Below are 26542 nucleotides of genomic sequence, written 5' to 3' on the forward strand. Positions count from 1 at the left end.
TTTCATTAATATGTATTAAAACAGCATCAGTACATTCTGCAGAATTCTCACACACCCCACTTCCATGCCTTGGCATAGTCTGGATAAAGCCAAAAAGTAATTGCAGATCAAAGATGTAACACCATCAGTGATTAGTTTACTGTTTTATTTAAGTGTTATTATAAACTAGACTACAAATGTCAAACAAACAGTCCGCAGCATTCTCAAAGCCCATACCCCCCCCCCCAACCTCTCAACATTATTCTGGATGAAGCAAGAAATAAATCATAACAATAAAAAACAAGGAAAGGCAAAACCTTAAGGATTTAAGACACTGAACTTATGAACTAATAAAGATGCTTTAGCATGATTTGCATGAACCCGCATCTTTTACGAGGAACAGGCCAAGAAATACTAGGCAAACATCTGAGCATTCTCACAGCTGCTATCCCCCTCCTAACCTCTGAGCACAACAGTTCTAGTCAAACCCAAAACTCACTACAGAACAAAGGCATAACATCAAGGATAGTTTTAAACATTATTATTTTAAATTTAGAAACATTTATGGGTTCATAGGTGTTTACTAGGCTAATGATCACAAGGGCCCTTTTAACCCTAGCCATGCATCCCAAATCTCTTACAAGTGTGCATATATTATTTTAATGCAAAAGAGTTTGTATTAAAATAATATATGTACATTGTGCAACATTCTGACAGTCCCTATCCCCCATTTCCAACTTTTCAGCACAATTCTGGACAAAGCATGAATGAATATTCTGATGCAGGACTGACTAAAAGAGTAATCTAGACATTATCACAAACAAACCACTCTCCCCCTCAATTTCTTAGCACAAGAATTTTAGACAAAGCTAAAGTGAAACTGTTTCAACCACAGCCCTCTCCATCAACACATAATCCCTTTAGCACAGGAATTCTGCACAAAATTACAATTCTCATCTCCCTGTGTTTCATCAGCTCCCCTCCAAAAAAGTTAAAAAAGAAAACAGCAACATACTTTTGATGTACTGGAAAGCTACTAATAATCCTGTACTCATACTTCACGATTGTAGGCTGAGCCCTGCTTACTTCTATCCAGGCCCATTCAGCCCTTTTAAGTTGCCTTTAAAAGAACAGTTTTTCAGAATCATTCCTTTAAATATTGCCCTTACAAGGGCAGTTGAAAATGCCGCTTGTTATCCCAACGATCACAGCTTCCTTCCTAAGTCCTTGCCCTCGTCAGTCAGTCCTCTCCTCATGACACTGCCACACCAAATAATCTGAGTAGCCAAGCAAACTCTTCTCTTGAAAAACAAGGATTGCATGCTATACACATGCCTTTTTAAAGGCAGCTGAACCAGGAAGTGCTCTACAAGGACCAATCATGTCCTTGCTTCATTACTTCATTAAAAAAAAAACACAACTTAGTTCCTGGCTGCTTGCTACTGCAACCAATCAGGTCCTTGCTTCACTAAGTAGACCTGATGGAGCACAGCTTTTGGCTGATGTCACAGGCAGCTGCAGCCACGGAAGGGGGAAAAAAAGCATTTTAGTGCAGCTAATCTAAGCACGGGCAGCAAAGAGGAAGGAGAAACTCATAGCCACCTGTGTGCGAGTTGGCTGCATGAGTGGGGACCCTTGTATACAAGATAATTGGGGGAGGGCCCACGACTGTGGATTCGGTGGGTGCCTAATGCCAGCTATGCTTTCAGGAAGTCTGATCAACTTTTGTGGGATTCTGCAGACAAAAACTGGGCAAGGTGGTGGCAAAGGTTACATTGTCTAGATGGTTGTCTGATTGTATTAGATTTGTCTATAATAAAAAATGTTTATCCCTACAGTCTTAGTCTAAAGGTCATTCCACAAGGTCTGTGGCCATTTCTACAGCCTTTGCCAGCAGACGTCGTAATGATATCTGTACAGCTACTACTTGGTCAACAGTTCATACATTTGTGTCACATTGTAAACTCAATGAACAATCCAAATCTCATTCATCCTTTGGCTCCACTATTTTTAGGAATATCCTTCCTTGATACCAACAGGGACTATATACTTGGAACCTGTCCCACAGTTGAATCAGATGAAAATAGACAACACTGGATACAAAAGTTGTGTACTTAGTATGACAAAGGGAGATACTGCCAGTACAGCTATCTGGAATTTTGTAAATAATTATGTCATTTGTGAATATCAACATGATTTATATAGAAGTATGACAAAGGGAGATTCTGCCAGCACACCTATCTGGAATTTTGTCAGTAGTATGTCTTTTGTGAATATCAACATGATTAATTTAATATGCTTGTGTTACAACTGTATTAGAACTGTATGTCATCTGTATATCAAACATTTTTTTACAGATGTGTTGAAAAAGGTTTTTGCAAAGTGCTTGAAATGTATCTACAGTGTGCCCTACTGGAATAGAACAGAAATGTACATGCATTATTGTAACTGTTTAAATGTATAATTTTAACATTGGGAAGTGGAACACAGGAGGTTAATTTCAGTCCAGCAAAACTTCAGAAAAATAGCTGAAATTAAATTGCTTTATGGCTACGCAATAAAAGATGATATTTTTCAGTTTTAATGCAGCAAGGAGACAGTGTCTGTACTGAGAAGCTTTCTGTATTGTCTTGGAAGTGTTTTATTGTTTTTTGACTTCCAGCATTTGCCAGAGATCTGAGGTCTGTGTATTTTCACAGGTTGAAGCTGAAAACTGCTAGCTTCCATCAGTGGGGGTTTCACCTGGGATAGAATCAGATGACAAGAAATTACGTCATTCTGCAAGCTATCCCAGCAGTAATGTTTGAGTTATTCATTTAAGAAGTCTCTTAGAGAGACACACACACAACATTCTGCATTCTGTCTTTGATATGACAACAACAATTACAGGGGATCTATTCACAACACCTGCCTTGGTCTGTAAGTAAGTTTCTAGGAAATAGTAACCCTCTTAGATATAGGCAGGAATATAGCACAACTTAGTTTAGATATTTTTCTTCATTTATTTGTGACTATCCTGAAATGTGTTTTACATATTTCCTGTCAGTTTGAACTCTGATGTCACTGCGAATATATATTCAGTGTTGTCTTGTTCTTTTATTATTTATTATTAAATATATTTAAACCTTCCATTGTGGCTGATCTGTGTAGAGATATTTAAGTTCTGAGAGAACTTACATATTTATTTGGTGACATTGTATAGGCCACTCCTAATAGCATTGCTCTGGCTCAGACTACCATTTGTATTAATAGTAACATTACACAATAAGAATAGACACCCTTTGTTCAGGGCCTTAAAGTAGCTGATAAGGAGTTGGCTGGTGGCAGTGATAACTACCTTATAGTCTGGGCAAAAGGGGGCATAGCTAGTAAACCTGTACCAACCTTTCCCAAGTGTGTGTGTGGGTGTGTGTATAAATCAAACCTCAAAGAGTGTGTGTGTGTCAGCTACTTGGGCAGGGACACAAAGCACTGGTTAGACAGAGAGGGTGCTGGAGGTATTGGCTTGGCCACTCAGCTGGGATCTCAACTCTATAGCTATGCCAGTGGGGAGTCTTATTGGGAATCTGGAGAAAGAGGGAGAAACCAGTCCTGGACTGACTGTGGTCTCTGTATGCTCTTGATGGAAATTGTACTGGATGCAGAGAGATGCATCTGGAAATACTGTGGGTGTACCTGTCATCCTCTTAGTGTACTTCTCCCACCGGTGAGGATGGAGGCTCCTTGATTACTGGTCCAGTGGTGGGTCATCACACTTAACATAGTGATAGATCCATGTTGTCTGATTTTCATCCAGCTCAACATCTCTCCCACCTGGCCCTCTATCAGATTATCACTAATGAGACTCTGAGGATGGTCAACTTTAGCATTCCCTGTCAATAAAATGTTTGCATTGCCTGTGTTCTATAACCATGTTATGGCCTTCTTCATACCACTTATAAATTAACCAAAATAACACCTTTTCAATTATACTAAAGTTATTTGCTTTTGCTTAAATAAGTTATTCATCAGGGAGTAAAGTTGATTTGAGGTAATTGGGCAGAGATCAGGTATTTATGAGTATGGGAAGAGTTAGAACACTGGAACCAAAAAGCTTCAGCGATGGTGCTGAGGTCAGACCCGGCAACCCACAGTAGAACTGGATGAAAATCAGGCAACATGGAACTATCATTATAGTAAGTACATAACTTTGCTTTTTTGCCTGACCATGCAATGATCTGTAAATAACTTGGTTTTGGAAATATTAATTTACATAAAGAAACATTGCGTATCTTCATAATTGCTAGCAAACAGCTAGTAACATTTCCAGTATAGTGTATTTATACAATGATAGTACCAATACATTTTTCTGCTTCCCACCATAATATTTCACACCATACCCCTAAGTAACGTCATAAGGATATAACTATATGAAAATATGAATAAAAAGTGATAAGCAGAGTTTAATATTTCCATTGCATAATATCCTCATTGAACAGTCTAGGTGCCACCTTTGTTATGCTACCTAGTATCAATTGGTAAAGTCACTTTTTTATGGAAGACACCCCAAAACATGTCAAGATGCCATAAGGAGGTACATTTATTAAGTGGAAGTATACCAAAAGGTGCTACAGGCATGAATGTGTTAAGAAGACAGAATCCCAACATTTTTCTTAATCTTTAGTTTTTCCTCTCACTGAACTTTTGAAATGTTTATCTTAATGTTATGTAAAAAAATTCTTATGTGGAAATCAACTGCCTCTGTTACTGTATTAATTAAATTTATGCAAGTTTCTGAAGGAGCATTATTAGATAAATCTGTTTTGTAAGTCAGCGACATTTTAAAACCATGACTGTTCAGTAAATGGATACTGTGGTTATTGTTTTCACATTAATATTTGCTCAAACTATTTGCTTGAATTGCTCAGCCTTGCAAGCAAGTATATGCCCTTGTATGTAAGCATACCTCACTTTGTATTGTTTGCTTTTCTGATCCATTTCTATTTGGAACTTTTCAGACATTCATGTTATTATTTATATGTATCAGTTGCTTTTTTTAACCAGCATCAGATTTCAAACCTTTTTGTTGACTGTAATCCACCCTTTTCCTTTTAATCCACTGTCGCCTTTGACCAGTCCATTGAAAATACTTAATAAAGCTACTTAAAAAGATATTGAGTCAGCTGAGATTAAATGGTTGTGTGAGACAGTGTTTTGAAGCATCTTGCTTGTCCTTCAACTGCGCTTGTAGCAGTTTGTCCAGAAAGTTTAATTCTTACTGTGTTTTGGTTTCTGTGGGGAATGGCCAATCTAGAATTATGTATTAAAGTATAAACACTAATCAGTAATATTAGGAATTAAGGTAGGTGCATAATTCCATTTATGTTTATATATTTTTTTATGTTAACAGCAATTGTTAGACACATTACAGCTGGACCCTGATGAAATTAAAAAGCAACTTGCAGAAAGCTTCAGAAAAATGACTGTCCTGCGAGTCAATGAAAAGTCACTAACGAGGCGTTTTACTACTGTTCTGGAGATGGAGCAACATCTTAGGAAAGAAAATACCAAACTGAAGAATGAAATGATCTCTATGGAAGTTGCAGTTGGAGAAAGAATTGGGTATCTGCAGAGGTATAAGGTGAGTGGAGTATTTTTCCTAGAATCATTTTTAATGTTCTTTACTAATATTTATGAGAAGTAAGCTGCTTTAAAATCATAAACATTAATTAAATGGTGTGGATTGTCAGATATTGCACCATTGAATCTGACTGCCTGAAGTACCATAAGCTCTTCCAAGATGCGCCTTGCAAGAGGTCACATGGAGGAATATCGTATGGTTATTCCCAGTTCTAACTGAAAGACCATTCCATAGTAATGTTGTGTGGTTTGCTTTATGCTTCATAAGGTTGTATCTTGGAATGTTGGTCATAATATCACTGCTGCAGTAGCCTTAGCTATATGGGTTATATCTTGGCAAAGATATAACAGTCAACCAGATTCCAAAGCTTCAGGGCACTTTCCCTGCACCCAAATTGTCACACAGCTCAAGCTGAGCTAAGTAAAAGACAAGTTTGGGCAGCAGGCCCTTTAGAGCTTTACTGTCATTGAAAAGTATGCTCCTCTGTGGCTTTAGAGGATCAACAGTTGGCTTGTGCTGTTCCTTTACTGGACAGATAAGTTTCTTATGGGGATAAAAACTTCCATTCAATAATTTTATTATTAATACATTTTTCATCAGGAAAGTTATTTTAAAGCTAGGGGTTTGTGTTTTAAATGACTGTCACAGCACTTTATTGTAGTGTACTTTTAAACAGCAGCTATATTTTTCCTGTCAGTTTAAAAGTTGTTTAAAGTAACTGAAAAATATTTTTCTGTGGCAAAATTGTGTTTATTTTAGTTTGCAAGGCTGACAAAGTGTTTTAAAGTGCTTTTTACTGTATTTGTCTGTGAAAAAGTGACTTCTAAAGAATTTTCGTTTTTACTGGAATTCGCTGCTTGTTTTCCCTTGGAAAGAACTATTTTTGGTGTAACCATGTAATGATCTTTCCATGTTCTGTCTTTTTTCCAGTCACAAAAAGAAAAAGGTAAGCAAACAGCCTTTGCCATCACAGCAAGGTAGTGTTTGCCTTAGGTGCAGGTGGGTGACTCTGCTGTAGCCATTAGTTGTACTGCAGACCACTTATCTTTTACCCCAGAACCCCCTGGTGTAGCACCTACAGCCACTATGGACTGGGAGTTAGTCACATCCTCTGCTTTTGTTGGGTTCCCCTCAGTGAGCAAGGGAAAGCCAATCTTGTTAGTCATGGGAGGGAAACAGGGAAGGCTTCCCTGTTTTGTCAGCATGTTTTGCCCATCCAGGGAGAAGCTGCTACCATTAATAACACTGTTGGTCTTATTTTTCCTGTGAAAAAGAAAGAAAACTAAACGTATAGCTGCTCCTCCTTCTTCTCACATTTCCTTAGACTGAAGTAGTTTATTGGGTCTAGCTCAGGGTTTAATTCAAGCTGTTGAACCTTCAAGTAGTTTCTGGTTAAAGAAAAAAAGATGTTTCCTTTCATGAAGAGATTCAAGATTCTGAATCTTGACAGGATGATGAAGAGACAGATATAAGTTTTTATCCTAAGATTTCTGATTCAGACTCAGAGGAGAGCTCAGTTTCTGACTCTCCCTGTGGGTGTTCTCTTTCTCTGGAAATATTTCTAGAATGTCCTAGTGGTTTGGATAGGAGAACACTGAGGTTTTTAGTCTGTCAGAAAATACTATTTGTGTTACAGAAGGAATGTCCACATCTCGCACCCTTTCCTCCAGTTCTGTCAGCTTTGGAGGATGTATGTTGTTACTGCCTGCAATTTTCCTATCAGTCAGCCAGCTGTCCCTAAAAGGCAGTTTGGATATACAAAGTTCATCACTCTTTCAAGTTTTTATATACTCTTCGTAAACCTGATCCATGAGCCATAGCTTTAGTTAATCCTTCTGCTGCTAAATACTTAGTTAAATTCAAATCCTACTCTTTCTGTTAAGGATGGAAAGACTATTGATAAGTATAAGAAAAAGTTTGTAATTCTGTAACTTTGATTTGTCAGAATTTTCAATTGTCATGCTCATATATTAAGGTTTGATCTGACTGATTATGGTAGTATGAGGAATGGTTTGTCTGCAGTTTCTTCTTGTGAGTAAAAAACTGCTTTAAATAATGTAATTTCTTCTGTTGTTCAAGTCACTACTCATTGTTTGCAGTGTATGTGTGTGACACTGTTGATACTCTCATTTGACACTCACATTGCCAAAGTGGTTAGGATGACCTTCTATATTGCCCACCTTATCATGAAGGGTTTCACATCTAGATCAAGAGAGGTCATTGTGCCCTTGTACTCTTCTCTTATCAGGCCAGTGATTGAGTACAATGCCCCATTTGGGATGTATCTCACCCGACACCTGCAGCAGTTGGAAAGACCCCAAAAGTTCCTCACCAAGAGGATAAAGGGTCTTAAATATATGCCATATGCCGCCTGAAAAACTCCAGCTCTATTCAGTCATACCGCCTACAGAGGTGATCTGTGCCTGATGTACAAGGCCATGTCCATCCTGAATTAATGGACATGCTCCACCTCAGAAAATCCAAATCCATCAGAGCCACGAGAACAAGTGACTTAAACCTCAACACAGAAATAAATAGGACGTGCTGGAGGGACAGATTCATACCCCAGGCTCCCTACACTCTGGAACAGAATCCCAGTCCGTTAGGCAGAGCCCTGACTCTATTCAAGAGAAATCTCGATGGATGGGAGATCGTAGGTTTACCCCGGGGTCATCTCTGTGTCACTACTAGACAGAGGCATAGTAAACTAAACCCTAAAAGGGCGTAGTATTCTCATCCTAAGGGGTGGTGTAAGCCACATACACTCTGGCTAGGCTTATAAATGCCTTAGGGCAGATAGCCTAGTACGAACCTATGAACCTATGAACAAGGTTTATGACCACTGGTACTGTTTTGAGGAGGCTTGCATGGCTGCTTTCTCAGAACCTCTCAGATAATGTTAAAAATTAAATTTTAAATTCTCCTTTGGATAGAGATTTAGTTTTTGTGCCACCCCTTACCCACTAGTTGCAGAGGTGATCAAAACGTGTCAGGAACAGGGTAAGCTGATACAGAAACATTTTCAGCACTCCTTTTACTAAATTTCTAAGGAATTCACTAACCTGTCATACACTTTTACTAGGAAACAGAATAAACAGTCTCAACAAAATACAGGTAAACAGACGATCTGATATTGTCCTTTACATTCTTCGTCAGTGTATTGGTTCAGATCCGATCCTCAGATGCAACTCAGACACTTATTTCAGACCTAGCTCTCGAGCTCCGCCCTCTACCCACAATGACCCATTGCATCCTCAAAGCCTCAGATCTCATTTGTTGCCATTGCGAACAGTTGCAGTTTTCTAAGCTCTCAGGTGCTGGTATAGGTTTCATGAGATACAAACCTTTTGTTGATATTTTCTTGTGTGTGTGTGTGTGTGTGTGTGTGTGTGTGTGTGTGTGTGTGTGTGTGCACGCGCTCCTATCCTCCCTCTCAGTTTCTCTCACTGGTGTTAGGGCATTTTTCTGCTTTCTAATACTATTTTTACATAGTATCTCATTACCATAGTTGGTATTTCCTAGTTACCCTTATCTTAGGGTATTTCTTGTTCACCATAGCTGGGAATAGAACTTTCTTCTCTTTCTTATGTAAAAATGTCTTTGTATAAAACACTTTGTTTTTCAATAGTGTGAGTACCTTCTACAGATATGTCTGACAAATCCACAGGTTTTAAAAAGTGCACTTCTTGTGGGCATAAAATTCTGAATTCGGTTGCCCACAAGGAGTGCGTGTACTGTCTTGGGGTTGGACATTTGGACACTGCATGTAAGGTCTGCTCCACTTTCAACCCTATGGCTTTGTCTGATCAACATGGCAAGCTGATCCTGAGAGGTTTTCTACCTTCCACTTTTTCTTCACGGGCTCAGTCCCCCTAGAAACATAGCAATTCTGCTCCTTTGAAGTGTAAGAAGCACTCCCCTCTGAAGTCCCCCAGGTCTTCCTCATAGCCTCCAGCAAAGATTAAGAAAATATTTGATTCAATGCTATTGGATCCAAAGACATCAGATCCTAAGGCTTCAACCTCAACCAGCACTAATCGCAGTCAGTCCAACAATGGCACCCTCAGATTACAGACCCTCGGATCTTAAGCAATACCTCTTGTAGGAGCACTACTCCTAAATTCACTATTAAGCCAGTTCACCTACCCTACCTTTGAGATTGTTTCAAACTCTCATGTAGCACTCTAGGTTTTCATCCACTTCTTCCTGTAGGTCCTCCAGGAGTTTGTCAGAAGTGGATGTGGATCATGGATAGGATGATGCAAAAGTTTCTCAGAGCTCAGATCCAGATGGGGGTCTTACCAGCTTTGTCCGTTGTTGGATCTGTGAGTATGCTAACAACTTCCAAAACTATTTTCTCTCCTTCTCCAATCCTTCCCGTGGTTTCAGAGCTCCATGATCCAAGATCCCAGGAGGTCCAATGTCAGATCTGAAGAAAGCTTCTTCCTCTACTCCGACTATATCCTTGGCTAGTTCTGCTCTGAGACCATTGGATCAGAATGGGTCTCAGAGCTGAAGTGTCGGCATTGGGTCTGAGGGGATAGGCTTGGCTCTGATTTTTCAGATCCTTCCCTTCATTTGCCCTGGACAGTTCGTATCAGGTTCCAGCAAAAAAAAAAACTTGTGGGGTGGTGTATGCAGTGGGTTGTGGGTGTGTGGATACCAATGGTACATAGGTCAAACTAAGAGAACTGTGAAGGTGAGAATTATGGAGCATTTAAAGGATATTTGGAATGGGAATATGAGAAGCCCAGTTGCTGAACATTTTGTCAATATACATGATGGTAACTTATCATCCCTTTTCTTTAGTGTTCTTGCCCATCCTGTGTTATACAAAGGGGGGTGACATTGTTAGGAAACTTTTGGTTTTGGAAAGTAAATTTATTCTGAATTTTAGAACATTGTTCCCTAGAGTCTTAACTTAGAGGTCAGTGTAGTAAATTGAGTTTTTTGAATATGAAATAAAGTTTGATGTATTAAAATATTATTATATATTTTTTGTATTTAAAATGCAAAGAAATGCTAATAATTTGGTATAAAAGTGGTTAATTTTGTAGAATTTGTACGTTTATTTATTTAATATATTTATACGTTAATATTTAAAGTGTGCAATAAGAATTATGTTTTTGTCTTTAAATGTTAATTGATCAGTTAGGGGTTTTAGATGTATAAAGGTATGGGTGTTGCTGATATGAATTTATCCATTGAAGGCGAAAAGCCGAGATACCAGTGTATTATGCTGTATTAAACAACTTCAACAGCTTTTGCTTTGCTGATTTCCTGCTCTTATTTAGTTGTTTTTTTGCTGTTTGCTTGGTACATGTCTTTATTATGCATATCAGGTTCCACCCTAAGGCACGGATTCAAGGGAGGTCTTAGACCTACCTTCATTGGAAGTTTTGGCTCCAAGGAGGTGGGTTGGGGTCTCTCTGTGTCTGTCGGCTTTTGAAGTGGTGGAAAGGGCTTTTTCTGTCCACAGAGATCTGGCCTCTCATGTTCCATTCTCCCATTGATTCCAAGCTCTGAGTCACTCGGGCTTATTCTCCAACCAGTTCCATTAGAGGAACTTCCCCTCTCTTCCGACACCTCACCTGAACATCCCATGAAGGAGGTACACCAGAAGAGGACGTGCAGACGGAGACACATTGACTCCCTGATGGAGACTGTCATGGAGGATACCAGTTTTGATGAAAGAGAGGTGGCTCCCAGATCACCACTGCATGACATCTCCTTTGGAGATATTCTAGCAATCCTGACACAGAAAGGTGGCTGGTCTTCCCAAAACCCCTCACCAAAAGAATAGGTATTTTTGGAGGTTTTTGGTTCTGGCCTGTCTATGTCTTGGGTTGCCCTCCTCCCCCCCAGTGGATGAACTTATTGATTTAGTTGCCTGTCGGGCTTGAAAGGGTCCAGATATAATTGAACCCATTCCTAAAAGACCCGACAAGTTTTTGGCCCCACCGACTGACAGACCACACTGGAACAAAGGGGTCCTGGTTGATGCTATGATGGTGGTGGCAGCCACCAAGTAATAGCTAGCAGAACAGAAAACTGCTGTCCATCCACCTATTAGGGAGTCTAGAGCATTGGACTCATTTGGAAAGTGACCTTTTCCCTGAGGTCACTAAATTACCTGGCACATTTTACTCAGCTTCAGAGAGATTTGACAAAGGAGCTTTCAAATTCTGTCTCAGAGTACATTTCTGTTGAGGATTTCATATGGACATCTTCTCAACTGGCTACTCTGTTATCCATATCCAGTGCTTAGATGAGGTTGATCTCTCACACTGCTCAAGGCACCTCACAAGCAGCCGGTTTAGGTATTGCCCTAGGGAGACATGCCTGGATGCAGCTTTGTGACTTTGCAGAACCCTTTAAGACATCCTTTATTAAAGCCCCATTTGATGGCACTTCCTTGTTTGGGCCATCAGTAAAAGAGACACTTACCTGCAGTGAACAAGATGGAAAGACTCTGTCTGCCATTGAAATCAAGTTTTTTATGCCGCAGCAAACCTTTTTCAGGAATCAGAGAGGCAATAAGAAGATGTGGTTTCAGAAATCTCTGGGAGCTTCCAAGATCCACGCGTTGACAATCCCTTCAGAGGCAGAGGAAGAAATTACAATGGTAAACGTTGCCCAAGAGGCAGAGGAGGTCCGCAGAATCAGGGCTTTAGAAATTCCTTTTCAGATAGGCCCTTTCACCACTGCTGAAGTGCTGCCCAACTGTCCAACTCTGGATGCTTTAGGGGGTCAGTTGTCTTTGCATCCAGATGCCTGGGCAAGTATAACACAAGATACTTGGGTGCTAAGCATAATGTCCAGGGGATATTACATTTTTCCTTCTTCCATCTTGCAAAAAGAAAAAACTTCCCGACGTGCCACCCAGTGAGAGGAAGCAGCAGTAGCACAGGAAATCCAAAAGCTGATTAGACAAAATAAATTCATAGGTGGCTATTGGGCTATTAACCCAAAGGTCTTTATAAGCCTAGCCATGTGTACCCAATATAATACTAGAGAAACCCAATATAAAAGATCTTGCCTTAACTCAAGAGGTTAGTTAGCAACGAATGCCTATATCTAGAAGGGCCATAGGTGAAATCCCTGGCAGGAATTTACGGTTTCCCATCTAATCATCCAGGCTACACTTAAAAAGGGTCACAGAGGAGCTTTGTTTAATGTAAACTGGTAGTCTATTCCAGAGGAGCAGCAACCTCTGAGAGATATATCTGTCTGTCTAGCAGGTCCTGTTTATGTTGCAGGCCAGGTTAAGGTCCCTGGAGCAAGTGACCCTTGTGTTATTTGACTTGTGGATGTGCAGCATTTCCATTAGGTTTTTATCCGAGATTGCTCTGTAGGCCAGGCACAAGTCTCCTTTAAGTAGTCTGTACACTACTGAGTACAGTGACTTCAGTCTGTCAGTGTATGATGTGCTGGAGACCCTGAATTTTCTTGGTTAGAAATGTCTGAGTTCTCACAAGTTGCTGCATGTGCTTGATGAGGTACATACCAAAGGGAGCATTGTACTCAGTTATTGGCCTGATGAGGGTCGAGTACAGGGGTGTTATGATATGTTTCACTCTTGAGGCAATGCCTTTGCTAATGAGGTGTGTGATGTTGAATGCCTTCCTTACCACAGTAGACACATGATGGTCAAGTTTAGGCTATAGTCAACTTGTATTCCCAAGTCTCTCACTACTGCCTTGTTACTTAGGGTATTATTATTTATGTGATAGTCCCCAAGGATATCGTTTTTACTGAAGGGGATGATGATGCATTTTTTTTTTTTTTGCATTGAGTCCATAGCTTTGGTACCAATCATTGGTTTGTGTAAGTTCTTCTTGAAGTATATTGATATTGTTTGGGGATTCAGTGATTGCAGTCACCAACAGACTTATTCATCCACAACCCCTCTGTTTTGGCCTGAATGTCTGAGAAGTATGTTCCAGACAGTAGGTAGCCCAGCGCTGACCACTGTGGAACCCCACTGGCAGCAGGTCTGCAGGTTGAGGTAAAGTCCCCAACTATGACTGAATGTGATTTGTCGGTGACCTAATTAGCAACCCACCTGGTGATATAAGGATTGACATTCAACTGAGAGAGTTTAACAGTGATGCCCAAATGTGGGATTGTGTTGAAGGCCTTGGCTAAGTCAAGGTAGGCTGTATGCACAGATTTGCCTTTGTCTATAACTCTGTTGACGCTTTCGAAGAAGTCCACCAGGTTTAACAGGCATGACCTGCTTTTGGCAAAACTAAACTGCGTTGGATCAAGGGTTTGGAGATCACCTATCACCTGTATTCTTATTTATAAGGTCCATGATGATTCATTCCATGGCCTTAGAGATAAGGCTGATTAAGCTTATGGGTCTGTAGTTCCCAAGGTCTGTTGCTATACCCCCTTGTTGAAGGGGCATAATGGTTGCTGTTTTCCATTCAGCAGGGACAAAACCAGTACTCAAGCTGTGGTTGAAGAGAGTACCTAATGGAGTTGCTAACTCATGTTTTAGACCATTTAAAATGCAACCTGGGATGCCATCTGGTTCCATAGAGGCTGTGTTTTTGGCCTTGGAGAGAGCATTAGATGGCTTGCTCTTTGGAGATGCAATGTGGGGGAGATATAGAGGGAAAGCTGTGTGAAATATTTGGAGGGGACAGGGGGGTGACATTTTCACCAAACCTGTCAGCTAATAGGTTAGCTATTTTCACAGGATCAGTGTGTGTGATGCTATCCACAGCTAGTTCAGCACGCATTTGGGTCCTACCTTTTAGGTTGCAGATATAGCAGAAGAATGTCTTATGGTTATCCTTAGCCATGGTTGCTAAATTTTTTTCGAAGTTGCCCTTAGAGGATATTACAATTTGTTGTATTTGTTTGTTCAAGCAGAGGAAGGTGTTCTTCTAGTGCTGGGATCTCTCTTTTTTTATTCTTAGACAGCAACTTCTTCCTCCTGTTGTATAAAAGAGTCATCCAAAAGATCCTTCCAGAACAGATAAGATTCAGAACATATTCATGCTTCTTTTTAGTGCCAAAGAAAACAGGGGATCTCAGACCCATTTTGGATCTAAGCAGCTTACATCAGTATGTAAAGAAGCAAAGTTCTGAATGGTCATGGTCCAGTCCGTTCTACTCTTTCTACACAAGGACGATTAGATGTACTGTATAGCTCTTTAGGATGTATACTATGGTATATCAGAATAAACAGGCGATCCAGAAGACATCTTCACTTCTGGCAGGAAGCCGGTCATTACAAATTCAGAGCCCTACCATTTAGACTTACCACAGTCCCCTGGGTGTTTACCAAATGGATGGCAGTAGTGGCAGCTCACTTGAGACTAGAGAGATTGCAGGTGTTTCCATATCTAGATGACTGTTTCCTCACTTCCCCCTTCAAGCATCAGCTTCTAATTCCATGGACTATTTGCTCCAGATTTGCAATTGTTTGGGCATAACAATAAATCATGCCAAGTCAAACCTAACACCAGTCCAGAGCCTGAAGTTCATTGATGCTCTTCTATACATGACAAATAAAATAGCATATTTACCTTCTCATTGTATCTCCACTATAACTATCCTTTACAGTCAGACTCACCCCAATTTGCAAACACATCCGATGGTGGAAGGAATCAGATGATCTACATCTAGGCAAATCCTTTATTTTACCAACCCCTACTGCCACAGTGACCATGGACACTTCTCATTTGGGGTGGGCGGCATTTCATGGGAAGAACGGTCGAAGGCACATGGTCCCCCTAAGAGACCATGTTGCATATCAGTGTCCTAGAGATGACAGCAGTCCTATTAGCTTTACAGGCATTTCAAAATGCTCTCCCATTGGGGACTATTGCATTTCAGACCAATAACATGTCTGTTGTCTGGTACATCGAATAACAAGGAGGAACTCAATCTTATCCCCTTTGCAGAGAGGCCATGAGAGTAAGGGAATGGGCGATCTCATCAGAATGCTTTCTAATTGCAACTCACATTCGTGGGAAAACCAAAGTGTTAGCCAACAAACTCAGTAGATCCATTTTGATGCCCCACAAGTGGTCTCTTAATCAATTTGTGGAGGCGATGATCTTCCGGCATTGGGACCGACCTTGATGTGATCTGTTTGCCACTCCCCTCAACAACAAGTGCAGCAGGTACTTTGCTCCAACCCCCCCCCCCCCGGGGGGAGTCACAGAGAGATACTCTAGATGAAGCGTGTCCCTCTGGTCTTCTTTATGCTTACCCCTTCTCTTTTCCTGATTCCAAAATTATTACAGAAATCAAGCAGGCTGAAGAGCTCAGTAATCCCCATTGCCCCCTTCTGGCCTCAGCAAGTATGGTTCCCTTTCAATGGTCTCATCTTCATTATCCTCCATCAGGGTCCCAACATTCGAGCCCTAAGACTAACTGTATGTTTTTTTATTTCCACTAATAGTTAGACAGCCCAGACTTTTTTCCCCTGTACATGATATTATTTTAGCTTTTCTAAAAGAATTTACCAAAAAAGTGTACAAAAGCAAATGGAAAAGATTCTCCCTTTGGGCTTTGAATAAGCAGATTGACTCTTTTTCTGCCCCAATTTCTACAATTCTCCAATTTTTGACAACTCTTTTTGAAGAAGGAGCAAGTTTTTCAATTACAATTAAACTTCAACTGGCAACTATTTCCAATTTTTACACGGGGAACAGACATGTTTCTCTGGCTTAATCTAAACTATGTAAAGCTTTCATGAAAGGAATTTTCCTTCTAAAGCCTCCAATAGAGGATCTCTCACCTCCTTGAGATCTGACAGTTGTACTACAAGGCCTAATGCAGAAATCTTTTGAGCCCTCAGCTAAATCTGATTTGAAGTTTCCATCATGGAAAGCAGTTTTCTTAGTCTGCAGTGAGAATGTCTGAACTTCAGGCTCTCTCTCAAACTTTCCTTACATAATGTTTCATAAGGATAGGGTTTCCTTATGGACTAACCCTTCCTTTTTACCAAAAGTGGCTTCTGAAAGTAAACATTAACCATTCCATCTACTTACCAGTTTTCTTTCCAAATTTTTCCAATAAAGGAGAGTACATGCTGCATCTCCTTGATGTGCACAATTACGTTTTTATCTTCACAGGACAAGGCAATACAGAAAGTCAGATGAACTTTTTATTTCCTTTTCTCCAAAAAGGCTGGGTTATCCATCATCCAAAGTTACTTTAGCAAAATGTATAACAGGCCGTATTTCCTGGATTTATTCCCAGAAAGGCATAACACTATCTAAACCTCCCAAGGCTCATTCAGCCAGATCCATGGCTACATCATTTGCTTTTTGGTCAAGAACATCTGTTGACAATATTCGTGCTGCAGCTACATGGTCACCAATGCACATAATTTTGTTACTCATTACAAATTGGACGTTATTTCTAGAAACAGTGTCACTTTTGATTTGGCAGTACTCTGGAATATCCTTCCATGAGGGCCACCCAAGGTCAACTTAGCTGGGACTATATCTTATAGATTGAGGAAGAATGAAAAAGACAACATAAGATTTAAAAGTTATGATGTTACCATAACTAGGCATCTGTGTTGTCCATTTGTATTCTTCCTCAACTTCCCTCCCACCCATCCCCTATCCAAGTTTGTGGAGAGACCCTATTGGACTGCATTGGAGCCTACAGTTCCAGATTTGAGCACTACCTTTGTCTCACACTATTCCAGTCTCTGTCCTGCTTTGAGGATAGACCAGCAAACTCGATCTGAGGCTTTGGGGATGTAATAGTGAACAATGATTAGAGGGTGGAGCATTAGAGCTGGATCTGAAGTCTGCAGTAAGCAGTTGAGTTGGATCCGAGGATCAGATCTGAACCCACACACTGAGGAAGAATAAGAATGGACAACACAGATGCCTAGTTATGGTAAGCACATAACTTTTTATTTAAGACTAAAAGGCACTGAGGATTCCAAGAAAAATTCTGAAAACTTCCAAAACCAAGGACAGAGTCTAGTAAATCTGAATGACTATTTAAGAGCCTTTGTCCCTCCCTACTACCCTGGCAGCCCCTTATGTTTTTCCAGAAAGTTTGAATCTCCAATTTTCTCTTTGGGAGCAGATAGTTTCAGACAAATAGGTTCTGACTATCATTCATCAAGGTTACAGATAACAGTGGGAGGAATTCCTCCTTTTCAGGGGGTAATTCCTCCTCCTCCAGACCAGAATGCTCTGTTTTTACATGTCCTTCATCACATGCTGTCCCGGAGAGTGATAGAAACATTTCCCCCTTCCCAAATGGGAAGGAGGTTTTATTCAAGGATGTTTTGAGTGCCAAAGAAAGAAAATGCTTTGAGACCAGTTCTGGATCGTTTATTCCTAAACATGTATTTGATAGTGCCCAAGGTCAAAATGATTTCTCTTAACAGCCTGTTACCTGTTCTTCTTTGTTCAAGTTTGTTTCTTTGTAACAATTGATTTAAAAGATGCCTATCATCACATTCCTATTCGTCCAGACGTCAGGTGTTTTCTTAAGATGTTCTTCGTGTTTCACTGTTGCAGTCATTACATTTGGGTAATCCTGCTGGCAGGTTGCCCTCAGTCGGCCTGAATTCCAAAGTCTTGTATCCTGCGTCATTGCTGTCGCCCCTTCCCTGACGTCAGGTTCTCAGGGGTATAAAATAAGCAGTCGATGCCATTTTCTTCAGACTTTCTTGCTGCGCGGTGCCAGAAGCAGAAGCAGTTCGCAAGTGCCGGTCGGCCAACTCCTGAGATTTTCGTGTTCGAGTTTCAGATCAGAAGTCTTCAATAAAGCTAAGTACCCCATTGGGGAAATTTTTTTCTTGCTCCAGAACGATGTCAGAAAAAGTAAATAATTGTATTTCTTGTGGAAAGCAAATACCTCATAAGGACTTTCATTCTTACTGTATTCCTTACCTAGGCCCTGATCACAATGTTTCTGGTTGTCGGTTTTGTGCTAAATTTAACCAACACACTATTAAGCGTCGTATGATTTTGCTTTAAACTATTTTGGACACCAGTTTAATTATCCAGAAATGTCGTCGGACAGCCATCTGACCACTGGAGTTCACAAAAAACACAAAGAAAGGGAGAGAGAGAAACAACCGAGGCCCAAAACCGATGACGAAGCTTTTCCTAAGCCAGTAGCTGGTTCGCCGGTTTTCAGTGAGGCGCGTTCACAGCCCCTGACGCCCGCTACTTTAGAGTCACAGGCCGTTAATGACTCCCACGTGGAGTCGGCTATGCTGCTGGAAACTCAAGGTATTGGAGCCTCGGACACTATTCCCTCAGATGGGTCTGGAGCCGCTGAGCAGGCACCGGCTTCTGAGGGTGTATTCAGACCTAAACATCTTTACATTAAACCGACTTCAGGTTCAAAGGCAAAGACTAAAGCAGCTTCTAAAGCAAAGAAACAAACTCAAGAGCCACGTGGTCATGCCTCTATGCCCAAAAAACAGATGCTCAGAATGGCCGAAGACTTGATTACCTTGATCAGGGGTTCCCATCCCCCCTCCTGATAAGAGGCCTAAGGAAGAGACAGACTATGAATCTTCAGATCAGGTTTCTATTTCTTCTGATTCCTCTTCTGATCAGGAATATTCTCTTCCCCCCTATGAGGATTCTGATGCTGAAGAATCTATACCTTCAGCTTCTCCTCCAGAGGACTACTCTTTTGGGGAAACCTTGCACACCATGAGGGTGCATTTCCCCTGGGAGAGCCAAGATTTTTCAGAATCTAAAAAGAGGCTCACGGACTTCCTTTTACTACCTCAACACATGCCTTTAGCCATTCCACCTGTATTAGACATTGTAGATGATGTGTTTTCGGAGTCTAGTCTGACCCCTGACTCCTTACCTCCAGCTCCTGTTAAGCCTGACAGATACTACAGGGTACCTGACTCTCATAAATTCCTTTATAAAACCCTGCTGCAGACCCAGAACCTATTTCACAGGGTCCAAAAGGAGTTAAGGCTTCTGCTGCAAAAAACCTACCCCCTCTGACAGAGATTCTAGGGCACTGGATAGATGGGGAAAAAAGGTTTACACATCTGCTACCTTGGCTATAAGGGCCTTAAACTGTCAGTTTCATATGCTCAAATATCAGCAACATGTCATGGCATTACTTAAACAGAAAATGTTGTTAAACTCTGAATGTGCAGAAAACAAGGAAATGCAGGATTTATTGCATGCAGTTGAACAAGTTGGAAAGCATACTTTGCAATGTGGTTTTGATTCTTTGGAGGCCTCCTGCAGGGCCGCAGTTACGGGTTCTGTAATTAGGAGACATGCTTGGTTAAAGGAACAAAATCTGCCTGATCATGTCAAGGTTAAATTATGAGATGCACCTTTACAGCATGATACTTTGTTTGGTGTTAAGGCAGAAGAGGTGTTAAAGAAAATGGAGGACAAAGCTAAATCTATGCAAACTGTCAGTTTTTTTTACAAGTACAGCCACCTAGGTTTAGTAGACACTGGCCTACAAAGAATTGGTCCTTTCCTGCGTCAGACAGACCTCAAAGGGGCAGATCCAGATGCCCTAGAGGCAGATCCAGACGCCCTAGAGGCAGATCCCAGGCACAAGGTTCATACAGGTCAAAGCAATGGGGTGCTTCTACCTCCAAAGTTGGAGAAGACAAATCACAACCATACAGGAAACAGTCCCAATGACTTCCCCCTGCCTGCACCAAGCACTTACCTCCTGGCAGCACCCTTAGGGAGGAAAATTAGCACTTTTTTCTCAAAATTGGCATATTATAACCTAGGACAAGTGGGTTCTAAATATAGTGTCACAAGGCTACAAGTTCCATTTCCATACCCTGCCAAAGGCAAATGGCTGGCCAGATCTGCCAAAAAATCAATGGGCAGATGCACAAAAACAAGTCTCATCCCTCATAGCCATGGGGGCCATTCAGCAAGTACCAGAGCAAGAGCAGGGACACAGATTTTACTCGACTGTTCTTGATACCCAGAAAGGACAAAGCCTGAAGGCCAATACTGGACCTATCTATTCTGAACACATTCCTGGATATGGCAAAATTCAAAATGTTGACTTTTCAGCAGCTTCTGCCCATGCTGGGCAAGAATGCTTGGCTTGAACTTTACACATGAAAGAGGCATACCTGCATGTCCCAATCAGACAATCATGCAGAAGATACCTCAGATTCAAAGCTGGCACAATGCATTATCAATTCTCTGCACTGCCCTTTGGCTTATCTACTGCGCACAGGGTCTTTACAAAGTGCCTGGCACCAGTAATTGCATTCTGCAGACAAAAAGGAATACAAATATATCCTTACTTGGACGACTGCTTAATTCAAACAGAGAATGAGGACATTCTTCTACAACATCTGGCATTTGTGAAAAGACTTCTAACATGCCTAGGGTACACAGTGAACGAAAAGAAATCAAAACTATCAAGAGATAATATTCCTGGGTGCAAGCTTAAATACAATTGCCCAGATGGCTTATCTCACGTCAGACAAACAAAGACAACTGACTACCTATTTCAAAATGTTGGCAACAAAGACCCAGTTATCTGCAAGAAAAATTCTGCAGGCTTTGGGCTTCATGGCATCACGCATCCTACTAATTTCATATGCAAGACTGCATATGAGGAAACTTCAGTGGTACGTAAAAAGTGTTTGGACTCAACATTGCCACAGCCTGTAAACAATGATTACTCTCATCCCCTGCCTGCAACAGGAGTTTTGATGGTGGGCGAAGGCTTGTCACCAGAGCAAGGGGCAGCCATTCACATTACCCCCAGCCAGGCAGACACTAACAACGGATGCATCAGATTATGCCGGGGGGCCCACATGGCAAGAAAATGCATTCAGGGCACATGGTCCTCAAACCAAATGCATCTACTTATCAATCAAAAAGAGATGCTAGCTGTTCAAAATACCCTGACAGCCTTCAAGGACCTACTTCATCCGGGACAACTACTGATAAAGACAGACAACACCACTGTCATGTGGTATATAAACAAGCAGGGGGGCACACATTCTTACCCCCTATGCAGACTAGCCATGACTTTGTGGGACACAGCATTGACTTACCAAGTGCATCTGCAGGCACAATTCCTGACAGGAAAGGAAAATACTCTGACAGACGAACTAAGCAGGAACCTCATGGATCCCCACGAGTGGAAGCTGGATCCACAAGTCTTCAGCATGATAACAAGGAAATGGGGATGCCCGGACATAGATCTATTTGCCTCCCCTCTCAATTACCAAATAAAAAGATTCTGCACAAGGACTTATCACAGACAAGCATGGAAAGTGGACGCCCTATCTTTCAGCTGGAAAAACCTGTCAGTATATGCCTTTCTGCCACTGCCTCTCCTCCCCAAGGTACTCCTAAAGGTCAGACAGGAGAAGCCAAAGATGATACTGATTTCCCCAGACTGGCCCCGCTAGTACTGGTACCCAATCCTAAGGAACTTGTCTCAATGCCCAGCTTGGACCTTACCTCAAATACCTCATCTACTGTCCCATCAAAACAATCAATTCCTTCACAGCCAACTCAGGGCCTTAAACCTGGCAGCATGGTGGATAATGTAGTCATTCAAAACACACCTCTCAGCAAAGCTGTGATGGATGTCATTTTGGAAGCCAGAAGGCCTAGTACTAGAAAATCTTATGCTGGAAAATGGAAGAGATTCTGTGCTTGGAGCCAGGCACAAGGAACTGATACAGCTGTACCAAATATTTCTCAGATTTTGCAATACTTAACTGAGATGCTGGACAAAGGCCTATCTTTTTCATCAATTAAAATTCATGCATCTGCCATTTTGGCTCATTACAATACAGAGCCGCCAATCTTTTCTCATCCTTTGTTAAGACAGTACCTCAGAGGAGCCAAAAATTTAAGGCCTCCAAGGAGATCACCAGTACCTGCATGGGACCTCAACTATGTCTTGGAAAACTCACCCTGCCTCCCTTTGAGCCAGCTGCTACTGCTGATATAAAGTTTTTATCTTGGAAAACAGCTCTGCTCCTAACAATAACTTCTGCAAGATGAGTTTCAGAGCTGCGGGTACTCATGGCTGTGGAAACTTTTATCACTTTTTATCCAGACAGGGTTTCTCTGAGGACAAACCCAACATTTATGCCTAAGGTAGTGTCCAGTGTGGCTCTTAACCAAACTATTCATCTGCCAACTTTTTATCCAAATCCACGGAACAAGGGAGAGAGAATTCTGCATTCTTTCGATGTACACAGACAACTTATATTCTACTTGGACAGAACCAAAATTTTCAGGAAGACAGAGCAATTACTAGTGGCATATGCTGTAGGATCACAAGGAAAGGCCATTTCTAAGCAGACTATTTCAAAGTGGATAGGTCACTGCATTCTTTTCTGCTATTCACAGCATGGCATGCCAGTGCCTAAGGACATTAGGCCACATTCAACCAGAGCTGCAGCCATTTCAGCAGCCTTCCTCAGGGGAGTACCAACAAAAGACATTTTAGAGGCTGTTACTTGGAGTTCAGTGCACACCTTTACAAAGCACTATCATCTGCCACTCTACTCTAAATCCAGGGCAGACTTTGCCACTGCAGTTCTGCAGGGCCTCATAGCCACTCCTAATGCTGTTTAGCTCCAGCCTCCTAACCATAGCTTTGGGACTCTACCCAAATGTAATGACTGCAATAGTGAAACACGAAGAACATAGTTCAGTTGTGTACACTTACAATAAATGTAGATGTTCGAGTGTATTCACTGTTGCAGTCCAGGTTACCCACCCGCCATCCCCCTGTATTCTGCTGAAATTCATCTTTCCTTCTTTGATTTATACGACCTATGTGGTGTATTTGCTTGTAGATGAAAGTAAAGTTTATATTGGTGCAATTATTTTTATATATTTATAAATTCTGCCTACCCTTTTACGGGGCACCTGACATCTGGGGCAAGAAAAACTAAAGAAAATGGCATCGGCTGCTTATTTTATACCCCTGATGACCTGACGTCAGGGAAGGGGTGACAGCAACTGACACAGGACCCAAGACTTTGGAATTCAGGCCGACTGAGGGCAACCTGCCAGCAGGATTACCCAAATGTAATGACTGCAACAGTGAATACACTCGAACATCTACATTTATGGTAAGTGTACACAACTGTACTGTTTTGTGTGTCTGGATCACATTATTGCTTCTTTGTCTTAATGTTTGGGCTATCCAGTGCACTAAAGCTCCAGTTACAACTCTTTGCAGACTAGAGGGTATCCACACGTTTTCCTATTTATATGACTTACTTATCTTTGCAGATTTTCTTTTCAGACTGTCAGGTGTCTGTCTTGGATAAGAGATTTCTTAGACAAGCTGAGATTACAAGAAGAAAATCCAAGTCTTTCTTGACTCCTTCTCACAGGATTGTGTTTCTAAGATGTCATCTAAACTTCACAGTTTCAACAAACTTTTCTTCCACAGGAAAAAAATACATCTATTTCTAGGGTTTTCCACTCAGACTTCAATTACTGCAAGTCTCATGGTTTCTCTTATTCTGATGATAATTCTGGTGAGACTCCACATGAGAAAGATACAGTGATATCTGAAATCTCTTTGATCCTAGCACCAACACCCCTTGTCTTTTCAGATCATAGTGCTGGGGTTTGTCTGAAGATAAATCATTTGGTAGAGACAGCGTATATCCCTAAATCCAGGTGCCTCCTTCTCCCTCCCTGTTCCAAAGCAGTCAGTCACCATGGATGCCTTGGACTTTGCTCAGAGAGAAGCTTAAGGAAGGATAAATGTGCAAAGCGTGTGGGGCACCAAGAACAGACACAAACACATAAATATAAAAGAGATGCTTTCCCTAATCAATGCACTCAAGTCAATGATCATCTTTGGTCGCTGGGACCTCTTCAAGTTGTTACAGACAATATCAGAGATATGTGGTACATTAGCAAGTAAGGGGGGATCAGCTCATACCTCCATCTGCTAACTAGCCATGTTAGCTTGTGATATAGCTTCTGAGCACAATCTCACTCTACTGGCATCCCACATTCTGTCAGAGCAAAACTGTGTGGCAGACCTTCACAAATGGAAACTAGGTCAGGGTTCTAACAAAATTTGATCTGTGCGGAGTTCCTCATATAGACCTTTTTGCCGTCTCTCTGAACAATCAGCTGACAAAATTTTGTTTCAGTACTCCATGTAAGAAGGTCAAGAAGACAGATACCCTTTCCTTTCCTTGGAGGGAATGTTCCTGTATGCTTTTCTGCCCTTTCCACTGATATCCAGGGCACTTTTGAAGATTCAGAAGGAATCAGCAAAATCATTGTGATGACTTTCTTCTGGCCCAGGCAACAGTGGTTCTCCCTTCATTTGGACATGGCCAGTGACAATTACCACAAGCTTCTTCACAGACTGGATCTACTCTCACTAGAGCAGGGGTGTTTGATACATCCAACTACCAATCAACTTCAGTTGATTGCCTGGATAATCGGTTCTTAATTCTCTTTAGACACCTGGTTACTGAGTATATGCAGCAGATACTGATAAAGGCAAGAAAGCCTGTTACTAGAAAATCAAATATTTGCAAATGGAAAAGGTTTTCTAGTTGGTGCCAACAACATAACCAGTACCCATTCAGGGTTAGTTGTTCTCTGGTTTTACAACAATTGTGTGAATTACTATCCTGTGGCCTTTTTTGCACCTTTATCAAGGTTCATTTATTAGCCATTTCAGCATGTCTGCCTATGAATGCTCCCCTTTCAATGCATTCTTATGTCAAAATGTTTTTGAAAGCGTTTTGCGTAAGAGGCCTGCAGTAATTGGTACCCCCCTCCCTGGGATCTTAAATGTTTGTTAGAGAAGCTAACTCTTTCTCCATTTGAACCAGCTAACTTGGCTGACTTGAAGTTCTTAACATGGAAGTTTTACTGATTGCTCTTACCTCTGCAAGTAGAGTGTCTATGTTTCAAGCTCTTAAGCTGAGTCCACACTATCTAATTTTCCACACAGGGTTTCTTTGAGAACTAATCCTTCTTTTCTTCCCTAAAGTGGGATCAGAGTTTACTTTAAGCCAAACTGTCTGTCTCCCCTTTTTCTTTCCAGAACCCAAAATTGAAAGAGAAAGGATACATTGGATGTTCACAGACAACTCGGGTACTACCTTGACCGAGCTAAATCTTTCAGATCTATGAATCAGTTGTTAATTTCTTGTGAAGGCAGGAAGAAGGGACAACTTGTCTCAAAGCAGACTATTTCCATTTGGTTGTCTAAGGCTATTACCTTTTGTTTTACACAGCTGTAAAACTATTCCAGGCAAGATCAAGACCCACTGTACAAGGGCCTTGGCTTCATATGTGGCTTTTTGGAAAGAGTTGGATTCTAGAAGTGATCTAGAAGGTGTAGTTTGGTCCTCTGTGCATAATTTTTCAAAGCACTATCAATTTGATTCCTTCTTTATGTCTAGATCAGGCCTTGCAAGGATCATTCTGTGGGGGATCCCGGACTGCTCTCTTTCCACCTCACAAATGTAAGCTAAGGTAATCTACCCATATAGATGAAGCTACTGCAGCAGCGATCAATATGATGAACATAGTACAGTTGTGTAAGTAAACTTAGCATAACAGTAGATGTTCAAGTGATCACTAATGGAATTGCTGCTCCTTCCCTCCATCCTCCTTGATTTTTTGGCCAGGGTGTGGCTGTCTATTTTTTTCTTCCTAGCTTTGTCCTTTCAGGGTTTAGCTTCCCTCTGTCTATTGACAGGAAAGCTCTAAAGAGCTTGGCACCCATACCTGTCTTTGAGTCATCTTAGCTTGATCTGCTTGACAGTTTGGGAGTGATGAAGGTGCCCTGAAGCTTTGGAAGCTGGCTGGCTGACTGTTATATCCTTGGCAAAATGTACACACATAGTTAAGGCTGTTGCAGCAGTGATTAATTTGAACATCTACTGTTATGGTAAGTTTACTTACACAACTGTTCTTTATTGGAAACAGTCCATATGTTATATACTGA

The 26542-nt window shown here is 41.2% G+C and overlaps 1 protein-coding gene across 1 annotated transcript in view; it reads left to right on the forward strand.

Moving 5' to 3' along the window:
* The window catches only part of CEP290 (centrosomal protein 290), a 3346332-nt gene that overhangs the window by 1402527 nt on the left and 1917263 nt on the right, over window positions 1-26542 (forward strand). Inside the window, exon 24 of the mRNA XM_044087863.1 lies at window positions 5369-5599. Coding sequence (XP_043943798.1) covers window positions 5369-5599 — 231 coding nt within the window. The remainder of the gene's footprint in view (window positions 1-5368; window positions 5600-26542) is intronic.

The sequence above is a fragment of the Protopterus annectens genome, chromosome 11.part0 (genome assembly GCF_019279795.1).
Source record: "Protopterus annectens isolate FY-2018-M chromosome 11.part0, PAN1.0, whole genome shotgun sequence".
Taxonomy (NCBI): Eukaryota; Metazoa; Chordata; order Ceratodontiformes; family Protopteridae; genus Protopterus; species Protopterus annectens.